The 23,815-nt window shown below is 41.0% G+C and overlaps 1 protein-coding gene across 2 annotated transcripts in view; it reads left to right on the forward strand.

Moving 5' to 3' along the window:
- Positions 1–7,962: 7,962 nt before the first annotated feature.
- CA8 (carbonic anhydrase 8) overlaps positions 7,963–23,815 on the forward strand; it is a 70,375-nt gene continuing 54,522 nt past the window's right edge. For both annotated transcript variants that reach the window (XM_069466466.1, XM_069466467.1), the window contains exons 1-2: positions 7,963–8,285; positions 9,466–9,657. In XM_069466466.1, coding sequence (XP_069322567.1) covers positions 8,186–8,285; positions 9,466–9,657 — 292 coding nt within the window. In that variant the 5' untranslated portion in view covers positions 7,963–8,185. The remainder of the gene's footprint in view (positions 8,286–9,465; positions 9,658–23,815) is intronic.

Below are 23,815 nucleotides of genomic sequence, written 5' to 3' on the forward strand. Positions count from 1 at the left end.
CACTCTAGCCCGGGCAACAGAGCGAGACTCTGTCTCAAAAAAAAAAAAAAAAAAAAAAAAAAACCAGGCTAGAGAATGGGCTGGAGCAAACAGAGGCTACAAGGACAGAGAGGGGAGGGGCAGACTGGAGCCTGCAGAGAGAGACAGGCATGCTTACAGAGGAGGCTTGGTTTAGGAGCAAATCTCTTCACTACAGGATTCCAGCCACTGATTGATTCCCTATTCTGTACCTAAGCAGAGTCTAAAGTTATACATGGAGGGTACAACACAGTGAACCCTAACGTAAGCTACTGACTTTAGTTAATAATAATGTATCAATATGTGTTACATCAATTGTAACAAATGTACCATACTAATGTTAATAGTAGGGGAAACTGGGGTAAGGTGAGTGGGTGTATGGGAACTCTCTGTACTTTCCCCTCAATTTTTCTGCCACAAGAAACTGCTCAAAAAAGTTTTCTAATTAAAAATAGTTTCGGTTGTACTTTTTTCACTTTAGCATCTTTTATTCTTCCCTTTTGACCCTTCTGACTCCAGCTGCCAAGACTGGTCCCACATATTCTCTGATTTGCCCAGAGGAACGGTGCACTAGGGCTGGCATGTGCATTTAAGTTGGTGTCTGGTTCCCAACAGTGTTCCTAACACCCACGTCCTGGTGAAGGAGATGGAGTGCGTTGGCTGAGTTCACCCACTCCAAAGGCAGGAGGGTTTGGCGGCTCAGAGCACAGGTTGTAGACTGAGACAGATCTCAGATCTCCCACTGTCTATGTCTGTGGTAGTGGACGAGTCTGAGCCTTCATTTATCATCTGAATGCAGCACCATATTGTTGAGTCTACTATGAGATTTAAAGAGAGTGATCTGTGAGAAATGCTTGGCATGGTATCTGGTGCATAGTTAAGTGGACAGTGCATGCTTATCTACGCTGCATAAGAAACCACTCCAAAGCTTAGTAGCTTAAGACACTCATTTATTATTTCTCATGACCTTGAGGGCCAGGAATTCAGGCAGCACTCAGATGGGCATCTTTTTCTGCTCCATGTAGTGTCAGCTGGGGTCACTCACTTGGCTGCACTCAGCTGGTGGCTCAGCCAGGCTGGAAGGTCTGACAGGGCTGTAGTCAGGTGTCTGTGCCGCCACACCCTTCCACGTGTCTTCTCTCTCCACGTGCTGGCCTGGGCTCTCTCACAGCATCGTGGTCTCAGGTAGTAGAGTTTCTCACATGATGACTGGTCTCTGAGAACGAAGAGGAATTGGCCAACTCTCTTAAAGGCTCAGCTCAAAACTGGCATAGGGTCACTCTACCAGGGTCTATTGGACAAAGTCAGTCACAAAACCATCCCTGATTCAAGGGGAGGGGAAATAATCTCCCCTCTTGATGGGAAGAACAACATCACATGCAACCAGAGGGCAGGAATCGTGGCAGCCATCTCTGGAGGAGACCACAGTGCTCAAGTTATTATTTTCCTGTGATTTGGTTTGTCTTCTTGCATAACAGGCATAGCTGCATCTTTGACAGCCACAGCATTGCTGTAGTGCAGAGTGAGGTGTCATAGCTGCTGTGGGAACTAGAGTATGGGTGTGGGCAAGGGGCCATTCTAACTAGGCCAGCGCCTCTTCTCTTTAAGTTGACAAGGGCTCAATGCATTTTCAGTATTGCTGTTCTGTCAACCATGTGCACTCACTTAAGCTTTGCATCTGCTTTGGATTTTATCTCATGTCAGTACTATTTGGAGACTTAAAAAAAAATAGATGTACTATTTAAATATGTCATTTTACCCTGTTATTGACACCATAGAAAAAAGAAAATAAACTTGATCAAAAAAGTGAACCCACACTGTCTTCTACGTTCAAGTTTTTGTTGTTTTTTTTTTTCTTTTTGACTGCAATGTCCTTCTTCCCTTCCTTCCTTCTCCCTTCTGTGGGCAAAGGAGCACTTATTTATCTTTTAAGACCTCGCTCCCATGTAACTTCCTTTATGAAGCCCCTATTGACACACCTGCCACTAGATAAACTTGATCACTTCCTTTTTTGTGCCCCTCTGCACCCTGATAGCTTCCACCTAAGTAACCGTAACTTTTATTGCTCTGATATATTTATAAAGGCTAATCAGGTCAGTGTACGGCGGGTGGCACAGGGAAACTATTAATAATCCCTATGTGCCTGCCACCTGCTACATGGGGATGCAAAGAAGAATAAGATGAACCCCTTGCACTTGGGGAACTCGCTGTCTACTGGAGGAGAATGTCATGACATACATATTTAAAATACAACCTTAATTTCACGGCTACAGATCTGTATAGGGCACTACGGAAGCACTAGGAAGAAACACTTTAACCATGGGGTAGGGAGTTTTGCTTGGGAGAAGGCTCTCTGAAGGAGGTTTTACTTGCTGTCATAGTAGACTTAGGAGTCACCAATATAATGATTTCAAACATCCCACCTTCAGCATAAGTCATTTTGGTGTTGAAGTGAGTGTAGGGCCCCAGGCATAGTGATGTGGTCTCAGAGAAGTGGAGAGAACTGTGGCCTGTGTCCCCATGGAGGAAATGGGGGTTTTCTATAGATAAGGACTTTCTCACTGTCTCATGAAGTTGTGAGGGCCCTAGTTAGGGCCAGGGCTTCAAGAAATTTGCAAGGTGAAGATAAGGGCACTGTTTTAGATTGTTTAGTTTCTTTGCAGGCCAGGGAGGTACTTTTTTACTTTGAAGAAAAAGATAAAGGCAAAAAAAAAAAAAAAAAAGCATTTGAGCAAATAAAAATTACCCTTGAACTCACTTTTACCTGATGGGCTACTGTATCAGTCAGCTTTGATAACTCCTAACACCTTCCTCTAGAAAATAGCACATGCCACTTCTGCTCATATTTCATTGGTCAAAGCAAGTCACATGGCCAAGCAGCTAAGGGGCAGCCAACATAGAAACAATACAATAATACCATAGCTACACCAAACCCAAAGCTGATGGTTCTGAAGACAAAAGACCAAGAAGAGGTCAAATGAAAGGTTTATAAACATTAACTTTAAGCAAGTGAAATATATGATTAATCTGTTAAAGAAAGAAATTTAACAGCATCAAAACTTCTTTTCTTAGAAACAAAACTTGAAACCTACAGAAATCAAAATATACGTAATGAGGAAAATTTTGATGTCCTTCCTGACAAACAAAAAATCAGACCTAAGGAACTAAACAACCAAAGGAGAAATGTCTTACTTTGAACGTAAGCCTATTGAAGTGCATGCTTTTATTGTATCTGGATTGGTTCTGGCAGGTCACACAAGGTATGTAATGGAGAGAAATGGATCCACAATGAGCGCTGCCATCATTCGGCATCATTGTTCATACCTGGAATGCTATTCGCTCACGTGTTGCCCACCCAAATCCTACTCATTTGCTTTAGTTTGCCTCAAATGCCACCTTTTTGAAGATCATTCTCATCAGTATGAATCACCTGGCCTTACACGTAGTGGTGCTTGCATTTCTATTTGACATATTTCATAGTGCCTGTATTATGATTAATTATTCACTCTCCCCTCCCCCCAGAGAACTGTGAATTCCTTGAGGGTGGAAAGAGTGTTTTATTCCTTCTTGGGTCTCCCACAGTGCATGGTGCAGAGTGGTGCATACGAAGGGAGGCAACAATTCATTGTTGTGGAAGTTCATGAATCACAGTCTGTATAGAAGGCATTTGACATACATACCTCAGCTCTACCTCAAGGTGACCCCAGAACAGAAGGTACACACAAGGAGGAGAAGGTAATGATTGTTTGTGATTACTCTAGGGCCCAAACTCACCCATACAATAAGAAAGCCTTGGTAAGGTAGGAAAACAGAAAAGGTAGGGAGGAGAGGGCAGCGTAGGTATGGGGTGCTGGGAAGCAATCTTAGTACCTCTATTCCTCTGACATCTAGATTAGTTTGTCCCTTTTAGGTACTTCTATTTATATTCTCTTAGTATCAAATGGTAATTAGTTATATAGGTCTTAGTTTTAATAAACTGTTCTGATGTGGCTTGGCCTTAGTTATGCAAACACTAAAAGCCAGTGATATACCTCTCACAAAAATCAAATCACGGTGGATAACAGACTTAAACCTTAGGCGTGATACAATTAGAATTCTAGAAGAAAATGTAGGAAAGACTCTTACAGACATTGGCCTAGGGAAAGAATTTATGAAGAAGACCCCCAAGGCAATCACAGCAGCAACAAAAATTAATGAATGGGACATGATTAAATTAAAAAGCTTCTGCACAGCCAAAGAAACAGTCCAGAGAATAAACAGACCACCTACAGAATGGGAAAAAATTTTTGCATACTACACATCAGATAAAGGACTGATAACAAGAATCTATTTAGAACTCAGTAAAATCAGCAAGAAAAAATCAAGTAACCCTATCAAAAAGTGGGCAAATGACATGAATAGAAACTTCTCGAAAGAAGATATAAGAATGGCTAACAAACATATGAAAAAATGCTCAACATCCCTAATCATCAGAGAAATGCAAATCAAAACCACAATGAGATATCACTTAACCCCAGTGAGAATGGCCTTTATCAAAAAAACCCAAAACAACACATGTTGGCGTGGGTGTGGAGAGACAGGAACACTCATACACTGCTGGTGGGACTGCAAACTAGTGCAACCCCTGTGGAAAGCATTATGGAGGTATCTTAAACAGATTCAAGCAGACCTGCCATTTGACCCAGCAATCCCATTACTGGGCATATACCCAAAGGAAAAAAGGTCATTCTTTAACAAAGACACATGTACCCGAATGTTTATAGCAGCACAATTCACAATAGCAAAGATGTGGAAGCAACCCAAATGCCCATCAATACATGATTGGATTAGTAAGCTGTGGTATATGTATACCATGGAATATTACTCAGCTATAAGGAATGATGAAGATACGACATCTCTATGGTTCTCCTGGAGAGAATTGGAACCCATTATATTAAGTGAAGTATCCCAAGATTGGAAAAACAAGCATCACATGTACTCACCAGAAAATTGGTTCCCCTGATCATCACCTAAATACACATCTGGGAACAACACCAATTGGATGTCAGACTGAGGTGGGGGGTGGGGGAGGGGATGGGGGTATGCCTACACAATGAGTGAATTGTGCACCGTTTGGGGAGTGGTAACACTTGAAGGTGCTGACTCGGGAAGGGGGGGGGTGGGGAAGGGAGGGATATATACCTACATGATGGGTGCAATGCGCACGACCTGGGGAACAGACACGTCTGGAGCTCTGGCTTGGGGGGAAGGGCAGAACAGGAGCAACGTATGTAACCTGAAATTCTGTATCCCCCATAACAAGATGAAATAAAAAAAAAAAAAAAAAAAAGCCAGTGATATAAAACTAATTTAAGGGATCAAATATGATATTAAGTTGACAGGCAATGAAAAATTATATAGAGGAAATGCGGAGTACTTATGTTCATAATACACAGTGTGAATATTTTTAGATTCTCTGATATTGGACTTAGATGTGCTTGTTCTATTTTGTAAATCAAAGAATTGGCCTATATCTTTGATCTGTGTGTTTAAGTTTTATAGTGACAGACACCTTATAATAACTAGAAATAGAATTTCCATCTTTGGTAGTAATATAGTACAGGGACCTGAGAAGAGAAGGTCTTAAGGTGCTGTTAATTAGCAGAAATCTGAAGCACACAGTCTCAAAGCAATTAAGGCTGTTAATTGAATATGTAGATGCACAGTGGAATGGCTCACAGCTGGCCAGGGAACCCTGGGCTTGCATACAGGAGTTACATTACACAAATGATGTTGAACAATTGAGAAAGAACAAATATGGGTCAACTTATGTTTGTCTAGTAGTCAACTGCTAGAGTGGTGATACATTGTGGGTTATGTGCAAAATTGTCTATTCACTGCAATATTCAATATCAATAATTCAGTCTTTCAGCCTGTCTTTTGTAAAAATGGCACACCATTTACTCATGGAAAACTTATTTTTTTTTTCTTTTTTTTTGCCATGGTGATTTTGCTGTCCTTGGGTTTGCTAAACATTTCTATGATTCATGTGATACTTTAAATGCAATTGGTGGTCACACAGTAGCTACAATGTCACATCTAGGCACATTTGGGGGCAGAGGAGAAAGGACATCGTTGGTAAGCTCAGAGTGGCAAAGTGATTTTATTACTGAATTCCTTCAGAGCCTTTGCACTGACTTCATTAGTTGTGTTATTTAACTAATGTGTGAACATACTTTTAAAAAGAAACTTAAACTGAAGATTGCGAAAAAGTTTTCAAGAAATAAAATGTTCTTTTTAGAAGAACTTCAGTGGAAAGTGGTTCATCTTTTCAGCAGTGTTTGTTGTTTTTTTAATAGCCACGGCTTTAGGGTAGGCTTCTGCTTCTGCCAATCCCAGGCTTACAAAGGTGCAGGGGAAAGAGTGTGTGCTAAATGACACTCAGAAAGCAGTGAGTGAAGAATGAATTTACTTTTCCATACCACTTCAGTCCTCTGGACAGTATGGCCAACTTTCTGATCTTTGCGTTAACGAGAAAGAGAAATTACACAATTGTTTGAAATCCACAGGTTACCATCAAAACTAATGCTGGCCAATAGTTTTCACCTATTTTGCTAAACCTTCCAGAAAGTGGTAGAATTGGCTGATCTGAGACCCCACCCCCCTTTCAGCCCCACTCCACTTTCTGGAGAAGTCTGTAACAGCCAGTGAGTGAAGTGGCTTTTTAAGAAAGAGGAGATGCTGAGGAGGCAGTGAAAAATAGGAGAACAGAGACTAAAACTTCCCAAACTTTTCATAGCATCCGTATTTGAAGAATTGAGCGTTCATAAGGACAGTATCACTTGGGAACAGGCTATTCAAACTGCTGACAGACATCTTGGTGTGTGCACAGAGCGCCAAAAAAAAAAAAAAAAAAAAACCCACAAAAAACAAAAAAACAAACAAAAAAACCCCGCAAAAAACCAAAAACAAATTGTACTTAAGGTCCAAATCTGAGCTTATTATCCACATATATTTTCTAAAAATGTAGAGTTAACCTGCTTAGGGATTATTGACAAGGGCTTTTCAAAGGCCTGGGAACACAGGGCTGAGGTCATTAACACTGGATTGGGAAGCATGTTTAAGAGGTAACAATGCGACCTCTTTGGATCAGGAAAGTTCCTGTTCGTTATGCAATGTGTGCATTTCATTATTTACACGGTCTCAGTAGGCGATTGGGAGCTGTGTACACAGCAAAGTGAGCCTGGGGCAGCACACTAGACTCTGAAACCAGAACCAAACACCCTCCCTGAAATTGCCTTTCACTGCCCTTGTCTTTGAAATATTACTTTTTCATGAAAAAAGTTTCCTAAATTATATCTACCTCTCTAGATGAAAACAATTTTTTTTTCCTTAAACGTTTTTAGGAATTACAAGTTTCTTGGAAAATTTTCCATACTCGTTTTCATTTTGCTGTAAGGACAAAGCACAGAGTAAATACTCAGTATTAGGAAGATTCAGCTAGGGAAGCCCTTTTAATTTTGTGACGGGGGTCTCTCAGCCCTCTCTTTTCTCCTTCCCACGGTAGCCCACCTCTCTCTTCTAGACCTGTTTCTTTTTGGTATTTCCCGGAGTACGGAGAATAAATAAGGGGAGAAAGCCTTATTTATTTCCAGGCCTGGCACACCGGGGTCCTGAGGGTTGACCTTGGGTGACTGGCGGGGCGCCGGGCTGCGGGGGCGGCAGGCGGAGCGGGGGCGCCGGGGTGCGGGAGCGCCGGGGTGGTGGGGGCGACCCCGGGAGGGGCGGGCAGGGGGTGCTTCTGCCGTTTCCGCGGCTTCGGCCCGGCAGCCCCGAGGCCCGTTTCCTGCCGTCCGCTCCCGCGGTCCCCCTGCCGGGGAGCAAAGGGGGCGGATCCTCGTGTGCCAGACACGCCCCGGCCGGGTTTATAATTCGCCCGGCGCTCAGTCCTGGAACTGCGGCTGAGCTCTCGCTCCGCCGGGGACCCGGGACGCGCTCCCCGCGCTGGTCTCCGGCAACTCGGGGCCGGGCGCTCGCACGCGCGCCCACCCTTGCACGCGCGCCCACACTCACGCCGGCCTTCCCTCCCGCGCGCTCACGCCCACGCGCGCGCCCCACTCCGGCCCGCTCGCCCCGCGGACGCGCAGGCACCGCCGGCGAGGGCGCCCGGGGGTCCCGCGGCATTCCCATGGCTGACCTGAGCTTCATCGAAGATTCCGTCGCCTTCCCAGAGAAGGAGGAGGATGAGGAGGAAGAGGAGGAGGGAGTGGAGTGGGGCTACGAGGAAGGTAACCCGCCGCATGTCAGGGTGTCCGGGGTCCCGGGACGGCGCGTCACTGTCCCGCCGAGCTGGGGGCTCTGCGTCGTGCGGCTGTTGCGCGTTCCGAGCTCCACCATGTCCCCTCTTTCCCACGGGCGTCTCCGTCACTTTCCCACTCCCCTGGCGCGTTGCGGGGCGGGAGACACTCCAGGGAGGCGTGCCCGCCGCCCGCGTTCGCCCGCCGTCGCCTGTGTTCGCGCCCGGGAGCCTGCGCGGGGCTGCGGTTCGCACCTTGGGTCGTCCGCGGGGAGGCCAAGCCTGCAAGCCGTGCCTGTCCCTTTTCTGCCTCCAAGAAGAGCAACGGTACATTATACTCAACACCTTGGAAGGACAGTGCTGGTGACACGAACGGTTTTTTGCTTGCTTTGAGGACTCTGTGGAGAGAAAGTGTTTCTGCATCTAGTCTTTTCGTGAAGGAAGATACTGGCGACGCGCAGCTTTCTGAAACATGTCTTTAATCATAGGCTGGATCACTGGGGTTGGCCAGAAGGAGTTGGCTTTTAAAAACTTAGTTTCCTGAATGTGTCCCTGAAGACATAGGGCTTCCTAACAGAGCTAACCATTACTGATGTTTACCACATATGTTAAAGCAAATATAGAATGTATTATTTTAATTATAAAAATTTGGAAAGAATAAATATTATGTATTTATATATGTATATACGTATATACATGTGCACACTTTAAAATATTGTCTTTGCATTTCTGATAAGAGGTGTTTATTCACTAGCATCAGAGTTACAGTTTTTGGCTCTCACCAAGCACGGTGAAAGTTACAGCTATTCCCCAGGTACTGAGCATAATTGAACTAATGAGCAGAGGAAATTTTTTGTGGTATCATTTTTTCTAATCACTTAAAGATGACTTAAATTTCCTAGAGTCATAAATTATTACATCTATGTGGACAAATACAAATAGAGTATCTTGTTAGTCCAGGGTTTTGTATATGGTATTTGATGATATTAGATCATTCAAATAATGAATGCCAAAACTCATATTTACCAGATTTCATCTCTATGGTGATGGTAGTCATAACCCTCTTCATAATGTCAAGGGTCATAAAAGTGTTTATAGTAGTTTTTACATGTCAAATTTTACTGTAACTTATTTTTTTAACCTGTTTTTAATTTATTTCATTTTGTCCTTAGGTGTTGAGTGGGGTTTGGTGTTTCCTGATGCCAATGGGGAATACCAGTCTCCTATTAACCTGAACTCAAGAGAAGCTAGGTATGACCCCTCTCTGCTGGACATCCGCCTCTCTCCGAATTATGTGGTCTGCCGAGACTGTGAAGTCACCAATGATGGACATACCATTCAGGTTATCCTGAAGTCAAAATCAGGTATTTTAGAAGATACGTTTGTGCTCTTGTAAACTAGAAGTCAGCATGGAGCTATTGAACTCTGGTTTAACTAGTATGATTTTAAAGATACAATTAACACAGCTCTATTTTCAGGATACCCTTTATATATTATAAAATGCACTTTTTTGGTAATTATTTTCTAAGACAATTTTGAAAGGATAAAAGAGTGAAATTATGAAGATATCAGTTGGTTCTGCTTCGTATGAGTTATTGGAACAACCTTGGTTTGGTCATCTTATATAATACTTTGTGGAATATGAGGAAAGGTATATGTGGGTATACTGATCTGCACTTTGTCCTAAATTGTTGATTAGCTTAAATCATTTAGATAATCATAATTCTCTGTTTTACTACTTTGTGAAACTAAAGATTATGAGTTATTGACATAATCTGGCATTCAAATCAGACTTTTCAAGTTAATTTTGTCTACCGTATCAATATGACAAGAAGGATTTTAACTAATAGCAATTAAAAACATACTGTAGACTCAGTCACAGATTTAAATGACAAACAAAGCTCTTGCTTTTTCACATTTATTTAAGTCTCCCTACTCCCCTATGAACCTATTTGAGATGGATCTGAAATGTCTTTGGAGAAGGTATTGGAAATTTCTAAGGAAATTTCCAATTTTGCCAAGGAAATTGGTTTTGGCTCAATCGTAGGGAAGACAAAAGCAGATTAAAAAAAAAAATTAGCATTGGCTGGGCGTGGTGGCTCACGCCTGTAATCCTAGCACTCTGGGAGGCCGAGGCAGGTGGATCGCTCGAGATCAGGAGTTGGAGACCAGCCTGAGCAAGAGCAAGACCCCGTCTCTACTAAAAATAGAAAGAAATTATCTGGCCAACTAAAAATATATATAGAATAAATTAGCCGGGCATGGTGGCGCATGCCTATAGTCCCAGCTACTTGAGAGGCTGAGGCAGTAGGATCACTTGAGCCCAGGAGTTTGAGGCTGCTGTGAGCTAGGCTGACGCCACGGCACTCTAGCCAGGGCAACAGAGTGAGACTCTGTCTCAAAAAAAAAAAAAAAAATTAGCATTAATATCATGCTTTTCATAAGAATAATAACTATCTTTCCCTCTTGGGAAGAATGTAAAACTAGAGTATGTTGAAATATCAGGACGTGCTTAATAAACAGAGACTGGGTGTTTTAAAATTAATTCAAAATCAATAAATTTTATATTTTAGACCATAAAATCTTTAGGTTTATTAGGTAAGGCAGATACTGATTTCCAACTATGGATTTTTTTATTCATTGTGGATGTTTCTGAGCTTTAATTTAGAATCCGTGAGCTAGTCATAGATTCATGTAGCCTTCCTTGCTATTCCGAGTTTAGTCAAGGTATGGGCATGACCCAAAAGAGATTATGGGTTTTATATGTACTTGTACTTAGTCAAAGAGATGTTTCAGATGTAAATTTCAACTTAAATCAGATTTTTTTTGGCGGGAAGCTTATCTATGATGGGAAATTATTAAAGTACATTGTAAACTTATTGAATGCTGACTGTTCTGGCATATAAAAAACATTTTAAGGTAGTACATGTGTATCGATATGTTAATGTGCCTTTGTACTTCTGGAAATGAATGTTTATACATGCATACAACAAAAATGGCATTTCATGTCAGGCAGCATGGTGAGTGTTGGTTGTGTACAAGTGGAGAAGACAGCTCTTGAGGATTCATAGTCTAGTGAAAAATCAGTTCTTTAAAGTTCTAGTGTATGTGTGATATGGCCAGTGTTATACAGAATCACTGGAGCATAGAGGGATGACTAAGTGAGAGTACCCACTAGGCCAGTGTGTCCAGTCCTGTTCTAGGTTGGAAGTATTTTTTTTTGGTGTCATTCGGTGTTGGATGTCATTGCTGTGTTGCCTGCTGGCTTCCAGTGTTGCGACTGAAAGATCTAGTGCCATTCTGTGTCTTTTTTCTTTTTCCCTCTCTGGCATCTTTTACACTTTTCTCTTTATAGCTGTTTTGAAATTTTATAGCCATATGCTTTGGTGGGGGGCTCTTTTTTCATTATGTGCTGGGCACCTGGTGGGTTCTTTCAATCAGGATAATTCTGCCTTTTATTTATTAGAAATGTTCTTATATTTCTTGTATTGGTTCATTGATAAATTTTCTGTTTTTTTCCTCCTCTTTCAATAATTCCTACTTTCCCATTGCCTTTTTCTTCTACTTTCTGTTAGAGTCCCTCAGATTATCATCTTTCAGTCTTTCTGTTAGACTCTTAATTTCTGCTGTCATATTTTTAATTTCTAAAAAATCATGTTTATTCTATGAATTAAAAAAAAAATAAAAAACACAGCATCCAGTATTTATTTCATGGATGTAGGATCTTTCTTCATTCCTTTTTGTATTGTTTTTTTCCTGTTCCCTGCCTGTCTCTGTTTATTCTGGGTTCCTTCTTCTCTTTGTTTTTGTCTCTTTCTTTTCTTTTGGAGGTTCTCTTCAGATGTCCAGTGATTGCTGGTTCCTTGTTCGTCTTAGGAATGGGTCTAAGATGTGGATTAGAATCTCTGTGCACTGGGCAGTGATTGAAGCCTGGTGGGCCTCCGAGTCGTGTGATTAGGCAGGGGCCTGGCCATGTTGTTGGAGCCGTCTTTGCAGGTTTTATCAATTTCTCTGGAATTTTCCCATCCCCTATTTGTATTTTCATTTTTGTTTTGGGGCTGGGGTAAGGGTGGCTCATAGCTGGCTGCCAGTTTTCTGCCTGTTGGCCACAGACAGGAGAGTGCCATCATTTGGCATGTCCACATTCCCTTCATCTTCTGCCAGGGAGGGTAAAAGGTGGCTGCCTGTCCATGGGGGATGGGATCAGGAGATTTAACTGCTGCTTTTAAAGACTTTAAATCTATTTTCCTGTTTTCATTTCCTACTCTGTGCCTCCACATTCCACCCCCGAGTCCTTCCTGGTGGCTTCATCCATTCAGGCTGCTGTAACAAAATACCTTGGACTGGGTAATTTATAAATAATAGAAATTTATTTCCTACAGTTCTGGAAGCTGGGAAGTCCAAGATCAAGGCAACAGCAGATTCCGTGTCTGGTGAGGGCTGCTCTCTGCTCCATGGGTGAAGCCTTGTTGCCGTGTCCTCACATGACGGAAGGCAGAAGGGCCAAACAGGCTTCCTCTAGCTCTTTTATAAGGGACCCAATCCCATTCGTGGAGCAGAGCCCTCATCGCTTTCACCTGGTCACCTCCTAAAGGCCCCACCTCTTAACACTGTTGCATTAGGGGTTAAGTTTCAACATGAATTTTGGGGGGCTATGCACAAGCATTCAGTGCATAGCACCTGGGTTCTGTGGCAGGAATTGCCTGCTTTTTGTGGACTTCCTGTTCCTGTAGTTACATAGCTTTTAGCTTTCTCTTTATAGCTAAATTACTAACTACCTTTTCATCTTCTTTCCAGCCTCCTCCCCCTCCCCGTCAGTTTTTTTTTTATTTGGCATTTCTCTTGTGCAGTTATCTCCATTCTTGTTTATTTTGCCCTGACAAATTTGTGCCCTTTTTATTTAGTGAGGATTGAGGAGGGGGGAGAGATCAAAGTGTGAGTGCTGTCCTCCTCGTCTAACTGGAGGTGCTCAAATACAGCATGCTGTCTTTGTAAATAAAAAAAAATTCTTGTGATAAGCACAATTTTTCTAGAAATGGAAGTTGACTTCATACCATCCACTGTGCTGAAACTCAGGCCTCCCTGAGACTGTCAATGGCCTGGGTTACTTAGTGTCTTCCTTTTTCGATTTTCTTTTGCTCGATGTATATTAAAGAATCATAAGGAATTTCCAAAAAGGGTTACAACAGTTGAAGTATAATTTAAATGGTTAGACGTATCAAACTAAAGCTTTTAATGTAATCTTTTTTTTTTTTTTCAGCTCATTATGGGGGTACAAAAGTTCAGGTTATATATATTGCCCATGCCCCCTCATCCTCCCGAGTCTGGGCTTCAAGCGTGTCCATTTTGTAATCTTAATGAAATTATCCCTGTATATAATATCCCATCTGGAGATACTGCCTTGAAGTTGGGGCTCTTTGTGAGCATGAGTGAGCCCCCTGTCCCCATCCTGCTAGTCCTGCAACTCTGCTGGAACTTCTCAGGCTGATCTCCTCATTTCCTAAATCCAACAGGCACCTTAGAATTCTTACAATTCCTTAACTCTGCTGCATTTGAAGTGGAATTTTTGGAAACTCTGTCTCCTGTTGGTGTCTGTGCCACACAGTCTCCTGACATTTCTTTCTAATTCTGGCTGCCTTTTCTCTGCCAGTTCTTCGTGTTCCACTATCCTTAAATAATGGGGCCTCTCAAGGTTTCCTCCCGGACCCTCTTCCCATACTGCATGCACCCCATGAGCAGTGCGTCCATACAGACTGGGTGCTACTCTGTCCAGGGTTCCGCTTTCCCATGAGGCAGCAAATGAGCTTAGGAAAGGGACAACTGCGGTAGGTCCTCTGAGTGGAATGGGCCTCTGGGGGCGGCCGGTCAGCCTCCCTTCTCAGACCCTCTGGCACGTGGTTGGGCAGCCTTGGCTTTAACAGCTCAGGGAAGGACTTCATTCCTCATGAGGAAATCCATTTTGCTTTTGACTAATTCCAAAAGTCAGAAAGTTCTGTGTTCTCCCCCATTGTTTCTATTTACATTGAACAAATATCAAACAAATATTGTACTTCTACTTGAGATCCTTTAAAATACTGGCTACCGTCATCATATCATGCAGTTGCCATTTTCCCTTTCAGGCATATTTAGTTCTTTCAGCTGTTGCTCATGTGATAGTCCTTATTGATCATTTACTACAGGAGTCATTTACTCTTAGGACTTAACTCATCTCTGAGAGCCAGGCAGATACTATCAGTGAAAGCAACCAGGAGAGCAAAACATGGTACATAGCTACTGACCCTCTGCTTCATTTGCAGTGTTGGGGGTCAGTAGGGCCTGGTGGTGACTGTGGGGAACTGGCAAACTGCAGAGAGCATGCCTAGTTTGCCCGATGTTTAATATGTGAGAAGCTGGAGATGTGCACCTATGAACCAAACATACATGCCCACTGGTTTCATTTAGCCTACGGGGTATAGTTGGCAATCTTTGCTTCACTTTATGCAAGGTAACATGCTTTGGATAAGGTAAATATAAATCAGACCCAAGGCCTGCCCTCAAGGAGGTTACAATGGTAGGTCATAGACGGTAGGTATATAAGGAGAGATTATTTTTGGTAGAAATCATTAGGGAAGGATTTATGGAGGGAGTAGCATTGGGAATGATCTTTGAAGGGTGAATAGCGTTTGGATATGGGGAGCCTGGGATGGGTGGGAAAGGGGTACAGGAAGCAAAAAGACATGTTTATGGAAAGTTCTAGAGATCATAAGAGGAAAGGCAAATCCTTCACTATAGCTGGAAGGGAAGGCTCATTCATGATAAAGGGTGTTAATGGGAAATATTAATATAATAGGCTTTTTTGGAGCAAATTCATGAGAGACCCTGAACAGAGTCTAAACAATATAACTTTTTAAAGTCATAATTAGCATGTTGTTTTAGGAAAATTAATCTGGCCCTGAATGAGATGGGATCTGAGAGAGATTGGGAGCCAGTGAGAAGATTAGTGCAACAGACTCCGTTGACCAAGACCACAGCCATTGCAGTGTCATTGGAAAAGGAGGGGTGACACAAGAGAGGTCTCTCAGATGTAATCCACAGAACTCCAGTGGGCAGTTATGTGGAGCTGGGGAAAGGAGGGAGCTGTTGGAGGGATGCTCAGGGGTGGGGTCCTCATGACTGGACCATGGCTTGGGTCCTATCAGTATTCTGCCTCTGCTCTGGGTGTATTTCAGGGTGGAAGAATCCCTCCTAATATGGAATTGAACCAAGCATTGCATTCCAGGTGTGACCTGACCAGACTATTGGTCTTATTATCCTGACTATGGAGAATTTATTAAGGCTGCCATATAGATCATTTATTTTCTTACAAGGACAAATGGATTACTGTACCTTAGGAATCTTAACATTTATGGTACATAGGCAAATGAAAATTGAACATTTTTACAATGGTATACAGAGTATAAGTATGAAATATAAAGTATAAGTGTAAAAATATAATTATATATTTCTAGCCTGAGTGGTTTGATACTTAAGGAGTGAGAAAGTGGGAGACTGTGCAAGCTTGTGCAATAGAACTTCATTTCATCTGACTACAAGCAATGTTTTAAAAGTAATGGCATTTTTAATGGACCATCATTACTGGAGAAATTGCTAATCAAGATAGGTCATTTGTGCCCTTCGCTATAACTTATTATAGAAAAGTTAATTAGGAAATTTTACTTCTGGGTCTCTTATAATTCTCAATACTAATTTTAGACTAGATGATTATTGTAATTAATCATACTTTTTCCCCCCAAAATGTGACAACTCTTTATAGTGTTTCTTAGCAACCTTGCTGATTTAAAGATGACATTATCAAAAATATTTAAAATTATTTTCATTAAAGAAGAGTCTCTATATTTTTTATTTACATGAAATGTCAGGGCTGAATTTCTTTATGATTATATTTATTATTGGCTAACTTTGGGGACCCTGAATTACCCGGACTGTTGCTGAGATCTGCTTCACTTTGCTCATGCGCCACTCTGCCCAGTTTAACTGGCCTATTCTCCGTGCTGTTGCTGTGATCTTTACCCTTAAGAGTTGAAGACATTTATTCTTTAATATGAAATAAAGCTGTAGGTTAAAAGCCAAAGACAGTAAAAAATAATTGAAAATTTTTTGCTTTTAATTTTAAGTCTTTTAATGTCAAAGAAGAACTAATTAATACTTTTTTGGGAAAATTTTACACATGTATTTGGGATTCCTTAAAAGTTAATCAAAACATCTTTAACCATATTAAGAATGAACTGTTTGGGGCTTTGGATGCTTTGCAGGACGTATCAGGGACCCATGGTGCTGGGCTCCCTCCGTGGTGGAGGCGTGTCTCCGGCAGGTTGGCCTCGCCTGTCTTTGCCTGGGCTGGGACAGCAGCTTTCTGACTGGTTAGGCTTGCCCTTCGTTACTCTGTTGTCCATGCAAGTTCCCTGCAGGATAAACTCCAGCTCCTAAGTGGAGGCTGCATGTCTCCTGATGCCCACCGTGAACCTGCCTTTGACCGTTGGTAACTTCTAATTTTTTTCTCTTGGAACACACTTAAGCTGTTTCATATCTCTGAGCCTTTCTCAGGCTCTTTTCTCTGCTCTGAATGCACTTTTCCTTTTCTTCTCTCAGCTTGTTCCTCGAGACTCAGCTATCATCTTCTCGGGGAAGTCCTCCCTGACTTTGTGACCCCCGCTTGTGTCTGGCTTGTCCCTTGCCGGGTGCCCTCTTAGTACCTGTACGCTTCCCTTTACTGCTCCTGAGGCACTCTATTTAGACACTGAGTTTAGTTTCTTAAGAACCGAGAATGGCTAGCCAGCTCCAAGACTGGATTCTTCTCGCTTTGTACATTCAGTGGTCAGCACAGAACCAGGCATTGAGTCAGCTGCAAAATGGGTGTGTTGAGTTCAAATGCAAAGAGAGGAAATAAGCCTTGCACAGATTTACCTGCCTTAGAATTGTGTGGTAAATTTGTTTTCAGCACAGGACTGTGGAAGCTTAGGTAGACTTAGATAAACATACATACCTCAAGTCTTTACGGGGTTCTCAGATCTCGCAGAGGCTTCCTCAGGGAGCTCTATTTATATCTCATGAGTGCAAAAGCCATGCCTATTAAATAGTATTAAAGAAATGCTTTTAGCAATGGCATCAGCTTATTTTATATTCTTTGCACAGATTTGTTATTCTAAGGAAATTCAGCATGTCATCAGTACAAGTTTCACGTTGTTTCATTGTGATTTTATTGAACCTAATGACATCACAACTAATAAACCTGCCATATAATGACCAAATATCACTCAGCAAAATTTGATCTTCGTAAATGCAGGAAAATCTGCCCCTTTTAGGATGAATGGTTTCCTTATAAAAAATATGTAAGCTGTAAAAAGGGAGAATAATGCTTTAAGAGGATGTTGCCAAATGGATAAAATAGAGCAATTATTTATTTTTAGTCTATAAACAGAACCATTCTTGGGGGATGAACAGGTAATGCTTTTACCTGGCTTTTCATAAAACTCTTAATTCAGTATTTAGTCATTTTTTATGGCTTTGTATGGCCACGTGATTTTAGTGTGGTTTAACTTTGTGTTATTCATCTGCAGCAGAACTGAAAGGTACCCAGAGCCTGATTCCTGGCTGGAAGCTGCCTCTTTGTATTCTCTCTCCAGAGGACCAGGCCTGGGCAGAACGCCTCTCTTTCTGTGTTCCTTTCAACCTCAGAATGTGAGATCCACGAGGATCTTCTTGTTTCATTGCCATTTTATGGAACCTAATGATGTCACAGCTCATAAACCTGCCATGTCGTGACCACGTATCACTCAGAAAAATCTGATCTTCATAAATGTATAAGTTTACATTTCAGCCTAATAGAATGTGAGATCCACAAGGCCAGGGAATTTTGCCTGTTTTGTCAAAATCAATGAATCCTAAGCACTTACTACAGTGCCTGGTGCAATGTAGTACATGATCAGAAAATATCTGTTGATAGCATGAGTAAATGGACTCTCCTGGGCCTTGAACTTCTCCCTCTCAAAACATGGATCTGTACAGTTTGAATTTCCGAGGTCTTTACAATATAAGCTCTATCTCCAAGTTTTCAAGGAAAGGCTTCATTGCTGTTAAAGAAATACTGGGCATTGATCATGAGGGAAGTATATTTTTGAAGCATGAATGGTTTTGGTCCCCTGAAATCACCGTCAGGACCAGCTGTGTCATCTATTTCCATAAGAACACACTGGTAGACGTGCTCTGTAACAGTTTCAGAAACCCTGTGTGTGTGTATGTGTGTTCTAAGTGTATGTGATGAAGGCGTTTGGGGGAAAGATTTTTTAAATCCTCTTTCCCATTTCACATGTGCTTCATTTCACAATACTCTTTCTTTTTTCCTAGCAATGTGGTGCTGAGCCTTCTCTAAGTCAATTTTATCACCGTTTTAAAAGTAGAGTGTTAGGGGACTCACCCACTGAAGCCTTGGGTTAGGCTCTTGCTGTGCCTGGTGACGTGTGTATTTTCTAGGTCAGATGACGCAGGCTGGGGTGCAGGGTGAGGCTTAGAAGAATCTTTCCCCTCTTTTTCCTCTCTGGTTTGGGAGATGAGGTACATAGTGGGTAGACTCCCAGTCTCCTTCCTGGTTTTTCTTAAGACCAAACTTGGACAGCCAAGGGAATGAGTGAGTTGTGAGGTTCTTCAGAAACTGTGGCACTCTGGTTGAAACAAAAACATTTCCTACACTCTTAAATCCCCAGAATGGATGTTTATTGAAAAGGAAGAAGAAGTGAGCTTGCGCCACAGTTCTGAATATCATCTCTAAACCTTTTTGATCCATGTACTAAAAAAATTTTTTTTGATTGTAGTTCTCCCAGGAGAAACTGCAGCTTAGAAATATAGGCTTAGAGAATTCATTGTTTTTTAGTTCATGCTCGCAGATATGAAATTTGGGTTTCCCTGTACCCCTGGGACGTGGGTTAGAAGATTTGAGTTCCAAGCACTGTCCTGGAGCTTGCAAGCAAGGTGACTGCGGCAGATCATGCCCAGCCCCTGTCATCTGACTTTATCTCCTATTGGTGGGGATGACACTGATCTATCAGATTTGTTGTGTGACCTAAATCAGAACAAGTGTGAGAAAGGACACTAAAATCGTGTGACAGTCTTATCTTAAAGGATGTGCATCTCACCTCTCTTTCCCCTCAATGTGAAATTTATCCACTTGGAAAAGTAAAAATTGCTTTTTGCTGCAGATGCCCTTTTCTTTTTTGATTGAGCTGGTGGAAAGCTTAGAACCAGATTTATAGGCATCTTTAGCAAGGACTTCATGACCTCAGTTTTGTGTGATAGCCTTGTTTCTCCATCTGTTTTCTGCCTGTTTCTCTGATCCCGTTTGTTCTTCTTCCTAATTTGTGCTGTCTAGCTGTATATTATATGTACCATGACATAGCAGCCTTAAATACTTTTTGGAACAAGTTATTAGGTGAAGAATCAACCAAACACATAAATATTGCTGCACCAATTTGCTTTCTTCTCCTTTAAGTTTTAGGGTAAGGATGAACGATAGAACTCTTCCTCCAGAGAGGTTTGGACTCTTTTATATTCTCCTCAAAGGAAACCCAAGTGTGAATGATAATCTGTTTCAAAGATTTTAGGGAGTGGTGGAGGTGAATTTTGTTAACTAAATAATCTAAAATTCTTAGCTGATACTGTTTAGAATTGGGAGTTGCTAGAGAAAAAATGTGCTGAACTAAACCTTTATTTGTGTTGAAATTGGCCATTTGTTTGTAGTAAGCTTTATTTCAAGTTTGTACGTATGCTATCAGGAAGGTTTTAGCTAAAGAAAGTGTCTTACTGCTTTAAGAGGTTCTTGTGCAAATGGAATTTTCATCATCCTTTAATGTACCCTTATTCGGGACAAAGTTCTGGATCTTACCCACAAGTGAGAAAAAGAGACAGGGCCCCATGGGACTGATGTTACTATTTTGAGTATTGTTATTATTTTATCACAATTTTATTTTGTTTGCATTGTTTGTAATGCTGAATGGGTCATCTGCTTTTTTTTATTTCAGCATATTATGGGGGTACAATTGTTTAGGTTACATATATTGCCCTTGCCCCACCTATGTCAGAGCTTCAGGCATGTCTATCCCCCAGACAGTGTGCACCACACCCATTAGGTATGAATATACCCATCCTCTTCTGCTCCCTCCCACCTGCTCAACACCCAGTGAATGTTACTATTGTATGTGCACTTAAGTGTTACTCAGTTAAGTCAGTTAATACCAATTTGATGGTGAGTGTATATAGTGCTTGTTTTTCCATTCTTGTGATACTTCACTTAGTAGAATGGGCTCCAGCTCTATCCAGGATAATACAAGAGGTGCTAGATCACCATTGTTTTTAGTGGCTGAGTAGAACTCCATGGGGTATGTATACCACATTTTATTAATCCACTCATGGATTCATGGGCATTTGGGTTGTTTCCACATCTTTGCAATTGTGAATTGTGCTGCTATAAACATTCGAGTGCAGATGTCTTTTTTATAGAATGTCTTTTTTTCCTTTGGGTAGATGTCCAGTAATGGGATTGCTGGATCAAATGGTAGTTCTACTTGTAGCTCTTTGAGGTATCTCCATACTACTTTCCACAGAGGTTGTACTAATTTGCAGTCCCACCAGCAGGTATGAGTGTTCTGTCTCTCCACATCCACACCAATATTTATTGTTTTGGGACTTTTTGATAAAAGCCATTCTCACTGGAGTTAAGCGATATCTCATTGTGGTTTTGATTTGTATTTCTCTGATTATTAGAGATCTTGAGCAATTTTTAATGTTTCTTGGTCTGCCTTCTTTTGAAAAGTTTCTGTTTCTGTCCTTTGCCCACTTTTTAATGAGGTTGTTTGATTTTTTCTTGCTGATTTTCCTGAGTTCTATGTAGATTCTAGTTATCAGCCATTTATCGGATGTGTAGCATGCAAATATTTTCTCCCATTCTGTAGGTTGTCTGTTTGCTCTTGCGATAGTTTCCTTGGCTGTGCAAAAGCTTTTTAATTTGTTCAGGTCCGATTTATTTATTTTTGTTGTTGCTGTGAAGGTCTTTGGGGTCTTGTTCATAAATTCTTTCCCTAGGTCAATGTCTCTAAGAATTTTTCTAACATTTTCTTCTAGAATTCTTATAGTTTCATGACTTAGGTTTAAGTCTGTTATCCACCATGAGTTGATTTTGGTAAGAGGTGAGAGTTGTGGATCCTGTTTCAATCTTCTACATGTGCCTTTCTGATTTTCCAAGCACCCTTTATTGAATAAGGATTCTTTTCCTCAGTATATGTTCTTGTCTGCTTTGTCAAAGATTATATGGCTATATGAGGATGGTTTTATATCTGGGTTCTTAGTTCTGTTCCGTTAGTCTATGTCTCTGTTCTTGTGCCAGTACCATGCTGTTTTATTTATCATAGCTTTGTAGTAGACCTTGAAGTCTGGTAAATTGATGCATCCCAATTTGTTCTTTTTCCTTAAGATTGCTTTTGCTTTATGGGGTCTTCTCTGGTTCCATATGAAGTGTAGAATTATTTTTTCTAGACCTGCACAAAATGATGTTGGTGTTTTAATAGCAATTGCATTGAATCTGTAGATCACTTTGGGTAGTATAGATATTTTAACAATGTGGATTCTGCCGACTCATGAGCATGGTATGGTTTTCCACCTCTGTACATCGTCTGCTATTTAGTTCCTCAGTGTTTCATAATTCTCCCTGTAGAGATCTTTTACCTCCTTAGTTAAATATATTCCTAAGTATTTTATTTTCTTTGTTGTTATTTTGAAGGTTATTGAGTCTTTGATTTGGTTCTCAGTTTGACTGTTATTGGTGCATAGGAATGCTACTGATTTGTGTACATTCATTTTGTAAACTGTGACTTTGCTGAATTTGTTTATCAATTCGAGTAGTCACATGGCAGAATCTTTGGGGTTTTTGAGATATCATATCATATCATCAGCAAAGAGCAATAGTTTGACCTCTTCTGCCCCCATTTGGATGCCCTTGATTTTCTCCTCTTGTCTGATTGTTCTGGCCAGGACTTCCAGCACTATGTTGAATAGAAGTGATGATAGAGGGTAATCCTGTCTGGTTCCAGTTCTAAACATAAATGCTTTCAGTTTTCCCTGTTCAGTATGATGGTGGCTGTGGGTTTGTTATATATGGCTTTTATCATTTTTAGGTAAGTCCCATCTATGCCTATTTTGTTTAGGGTTCTTATCATAAAAGGGTGCTGAATTTTGTTGAATGCTTTTTCTGCATGTATTGAGAAGATCAAATGGTCTTTGTTTTTACTTCTATTTATGTGGTAAATTACATTTATAGATTTGCGTATGTTGAACCATACCTGCATCTCTGGGATGAAGCCTACTTGGTTGTGATGGATTATTTTTTTGATAAGCACCTGAATTTGGTAGGATTTTGTTGAGAATTTTTGTATCTATATTTGTAAGGGATATTGGTCTGTTGTGTCCTTTCCTGATTTTGGTATCAGGGTGATGTTAGCTTCATAAAACCTGTTGGGGAGGACCCCTCCTTCTTGATGTTATAGAATAATTTCTACAGGATAGGCACCAGTTGTTCTTTGTAGATCTGGTAAAATTGGGGTGTGAAACCATCTGGCCTGGGACTTTTCTTTCTAGGAAGGTTTTTTATTGCTGCATCAATTTCACTACTTGCTATTGGTCTGTTCAGGAATTCTATTTCTTCCTGATTGAGCCTAGGGAGGCTATGTGTTTCTAAGAATTTGTCCATTTCCTCCACGTTTTCAAGTTTATGTGCATAGAGGTTTTTATAGTATTCATAGATGATATTTTGTATTTCTGTGGTATCAGTTGTAATTTCTCCTTTTTCATTCCTGATGGAGCTTATTAGAGTCCTTTCTTTTCTGCTTCTCATTAACCTAGCAAGAGGTGTGTCAATTTTGTTTATTTTTTTCAAAGAACCAACTTTTTGTTTTATTAATCTTCCGTATAGTTTTTGTGTTACCAATTTCATTTAGTTCTGCTCTGATCTTTGTTATTTCTTTTCTTCTGCTGGGTTTAGGGCTGGTTTGCTCATCCTTTTCTAGTTCTTTGAGATGATTCATTAGATTGTTGATTTGTGATCTTTCTGTATTTTGGATATAGGCATTTGTGGATATAAATTTTCCTCTGAGGACTGCTTTAGCTGTGTCCCATAGATTTTGATAACTCATGTCTCCTTTATCATTTAGTTCAAAGAATCTTTTGATTTCCAGATGAATTTCCTCCTTCATGTGATAATCGTTCAGCAGAATGTTGTTTAGTTTTCATGACTTTGTGTAGAGATGAGAGTTTCTGTTGGAGTTGATTTCTAATTTTCTTCCACTGTGGTCTGAGAAGATGCATGGTATAATTTCTATTTTTTAAGTTTGTTGAGACATGTTTTGTGGCCTAGAATATGGTCAGTCTTAGAGAATGTCTCATGAGCTGATGAGAACGTATATTCAGTGGGTTTTGGGTAGAATATTCTATAAATATCTGTCA

Source organism: Eulemur rufifrons, chromosome 3, assembly GCF_041146395.1.
Source record: "Eulemur rufifrons isolate Redbay chromosome 3, OSU_ERuf_1, whole genome shotgun sequence".
Lineage (NCBI taxonomy): Eukaryota > Metazoa > Chordata > Mammalia > Primates > Lemuridae > Eulemur > Eulemur rufifrons.